At 55.5% G+C, this 2,800-nt stretch overlaps 1 protein-coding gene across 2 annotated transcripts in view; it reads left to right on the forward strand.

Annotated features, from left to right (window-relative positions):
- Nucleotides 1–2,191, forward strand: part of TPRA1 (transmembrane protein adipocyte associated 1) — a 23,705-nt gene extending 21,514 nt beyond the window's left edge. For both annotated transcript variants that reach the window (XM_069083831.1, XM_069083830.1), the window contains exon 11: nucleotides 492–2,191. In XM_069083831.1, coding sequence (XP_068939932.1) covers nucleotides 492–732 — 241 coding nt within the window. In that variant the 3' untranslated portion in view covers nucleotides 733–2,191. The remainder of the gene's footprint in view (nucleotides 1–491) is intronic.
- The last annotated feature ends 609 nt before the right edge of the window (nucleotides 2,192–2,800 follow it).

Here is a 2,800-nt window from a genome sequence, read left to right on the forward strand (position 1 = left end):
TGTGTGTGTGTGTGTGTGTGTGTGTGTGTGTGTGTGTGTGTGTGTGTCAGGGTGGGGATTCATGGAAGAGGGGTGGGGATTGATGAAGGTCTGTCCTTGGCTTCAGACACAGGATCTTTGCATTCCTCAGTGTTTGTATCAGTCCCTTATGGACACTGCCCTCCTTCCCTCTGGCTGGGCAGGGATGGACTTTCCCCTCCCACAATAAGCCTGTCCTATTACACATCAACATCCTCCTTCCTGTCCCCTGCCCTTTGTAGGGGTGTCTTATGCCCCTTCCCATTCATTTTGGGGATCAAGTGAAAGCTGCTGTCCTGAGCCTCATGCCTGACCCTCCATCTCCCACCTCACATCTCCCGCCTTCCTCTAGTTCATCTTCTTTGCTCCAGGACAGGCACTGGCAGATTCTGAGGGGACGAGAGGAGGCCTGCCCGAGGGTTGTGCCATTTTCTGTCTCCCACCAACAGCAGTGTTATGTCCTTCTCCTTCAGGTCGGAGCCCAAAATCCTGTTCTCTTACAAATGCCAAGTGGATGAGGCTGAGGAGCCTGATATGCACCTGCCCCACCCATACGCCGTGGCCCGCCGGGAGGGGCTCGACGTGCCCGTGGGCTCTTACTCCAATACTCAGATCGACACAGCCGCCTATTTGGACGATGTGGCCTCCATGCCCTGCCATGTGGGCAGCATCAACAGCACTGACAGTGAACGCTGGAAGGCCATCAATGCCTGAGTCCTCTCTCCCTGGGCCTCTACCTTCCCTTGCCCCAGAAAGGGTTTGAGGTCCAGCAGGAGTGGGGGCTTCACCTCCAGACTCCCTAGCTCCTTCCTCACTGAGACCAGCCCTAACCCCGGTTGCAGGCATTGAGCCCCAGATCTGATTGCCCACTCCCTGTCTTGGCCATACTAGCCGGTGGGCACAATCACTTCCCAGGACCCCCTGGGAGAGGAGGGGAGGGGAGGCAGAAGTATGCCCCAAAGGCAGGGAGAATGCCAGCCCACACGGGACATCTGCAGTAGGCCTGGTGTCTCCATTTCAGTCGCATGGCTTGGGAGTGTTTGGAAAGCCTTTGCCTGAAGGAGAAGAGATGAAGAACCATGACAGAAAGGGGGTAGGAGATTGGCAGAGGGCAAAAGTAAGGTGAAGAGTATAAGGGTCGTGGAATAGAGGGCAGAAGCCTGGCAGAAGTCTAGGACAGAGCTGGCCAAAGTGAAGAGAAAAAAGCCAGGTGGAAGGGGAGGACAGGTGGGAAGGAAGCCCATTGCCAAGGGGGCTTATTCTGAGGATGGGCAGAGGAGGAAGCCAGAGCCGGCTAGACTTGAACCAGTCTATTCAGGGCAGATCTCCCCATGCTGCTAAACACAGGGCCATTGGCTGGCTAAGACCTGTGGAAAGTCTTGCCCTTTCAGACCTGAAAACTAGGCAGAGCAGGCCCTGGGTGGGGGCTGAGAGATCTCTTGATCTCTCTTCTCCTTCCCCACAGAGAAGATTGTGGCCAATGCCTGACCCAGAAGAGCTAGTGGGAGTTGGTGTGTGTGTGTGTTTATGGTGAAGAACGTCTGTGGGCTTGTGCCCCAGCCTCCCAGGGCCTTTGTGCAGAGCAGCCCAGGCCCGGGCCTCCTCTTTCCCCTGCTCTAAGTAAGGGAGGGTATACTGTGTGCTTCCCACAGTGTGGATGGGGCCCTTGGGCCTGGGTGATGGAAGAGGTACTCCTTAGAGGAAGAGCTTTTGGGCCTGAGGGTTTAGAACATGACTTGGTCAGAACTAGGGCTCCCATCTTGCCGGAGCATTGTGTTGAGGCCAGTGAGGAGGGCATGCATCAGGCTGGTTACAGGCTCAGGGCTTGCCCTTCTATTGAACGGTTATTTCCAAGTCTTTGCTGACCTGTCAGGGCTGGCTCTGCTCCTATGGGGGTCAGATCAGGAGGTATCTTTCCTACCTCTACCCTCCCCCCATCTCTGGTTAAAAGCCTCAAGGCCCCTCCATCCTGCTGCCCAGTCTCTCCTCCCCAGTAATCTCAGCCTCCCTAAGGAAGCTCCCAGCCGCCATGGGCCTGACTCCCCCCCCCCCGGCCTCCTTCCCCGCTGTCTGCTGCAGTGTTCAGAAGGATTTCTTGTATAGAACTGTTAAGTTGTGTATATCTTACTGTTCTTTGTTTTTAAAAGAAGAATGAAGAATAAGGGGAAAAACAGACTGAATGGTGTGGCATTTTGTCAGCAGTAGCTCCTCGGCCAGGAATGTTAGTGGCCGGCCTGGCCTTGGGTGCTGGGAGGGCCTGGATGGGAAAAGCCAGCTCCGTGGCCTCTTTTGGAAGGATAGCTGGCATTTGTAGAGTGCTTTAAGGGCTGCCGAGATGATCAGATCCCCACGACCTGACAGAAGGTGAAGCACCAAGGTGACGTACCTGTGGCAGGATGTCAGCTCAGTTCTCCTGGACCTCCATCCACATGCCACCTCTTGGACAGTTGTGGTTTGGGATGAGGGCCTGCCTGCCACGACTGGGTGTGCACTCAGTGTCTCTGGTGGATCGTGGAGGGACATTTCCCCGGCTTGGAGCCTGCCTTTGGTGATCTGGGCTTCAGGATGCACTTGGGGAGCACGGCAGTCACTCAGGTAGAGGGAGGGGAAGGGGGCAGTGGCCACAGGTCTCCACACACTAATAGATGGAAGGATCTGGGGGTTGTCTTCCCTTTTGCACACTTCTGGCTTTTCTGCTTTGAAGACGACTCAGTTACCTTTTGCCTGGATAAAGGAAGGTGAGAACCTGGTGTCTAGGCTCTGACTTTGTCAGTTCCTCCGT

The sequence above is a fragment of the Petaurus breviceps genome, unplaced genomic scaffold, assembly GCF_028583685.1.
Source record: "Petaurus breviceps papuanus isolate PSGF00001 unplaced genomic scaffold, PetGlider_PUasm1.0 174, whole genome shotgun sequence".
Classification (NCBI taxonomy): Eukaryota; Metazoa; Chordata; class Mammalia; order Diprotodontia; family Petauridae; genus Petaurus; species Petaurus breviceps.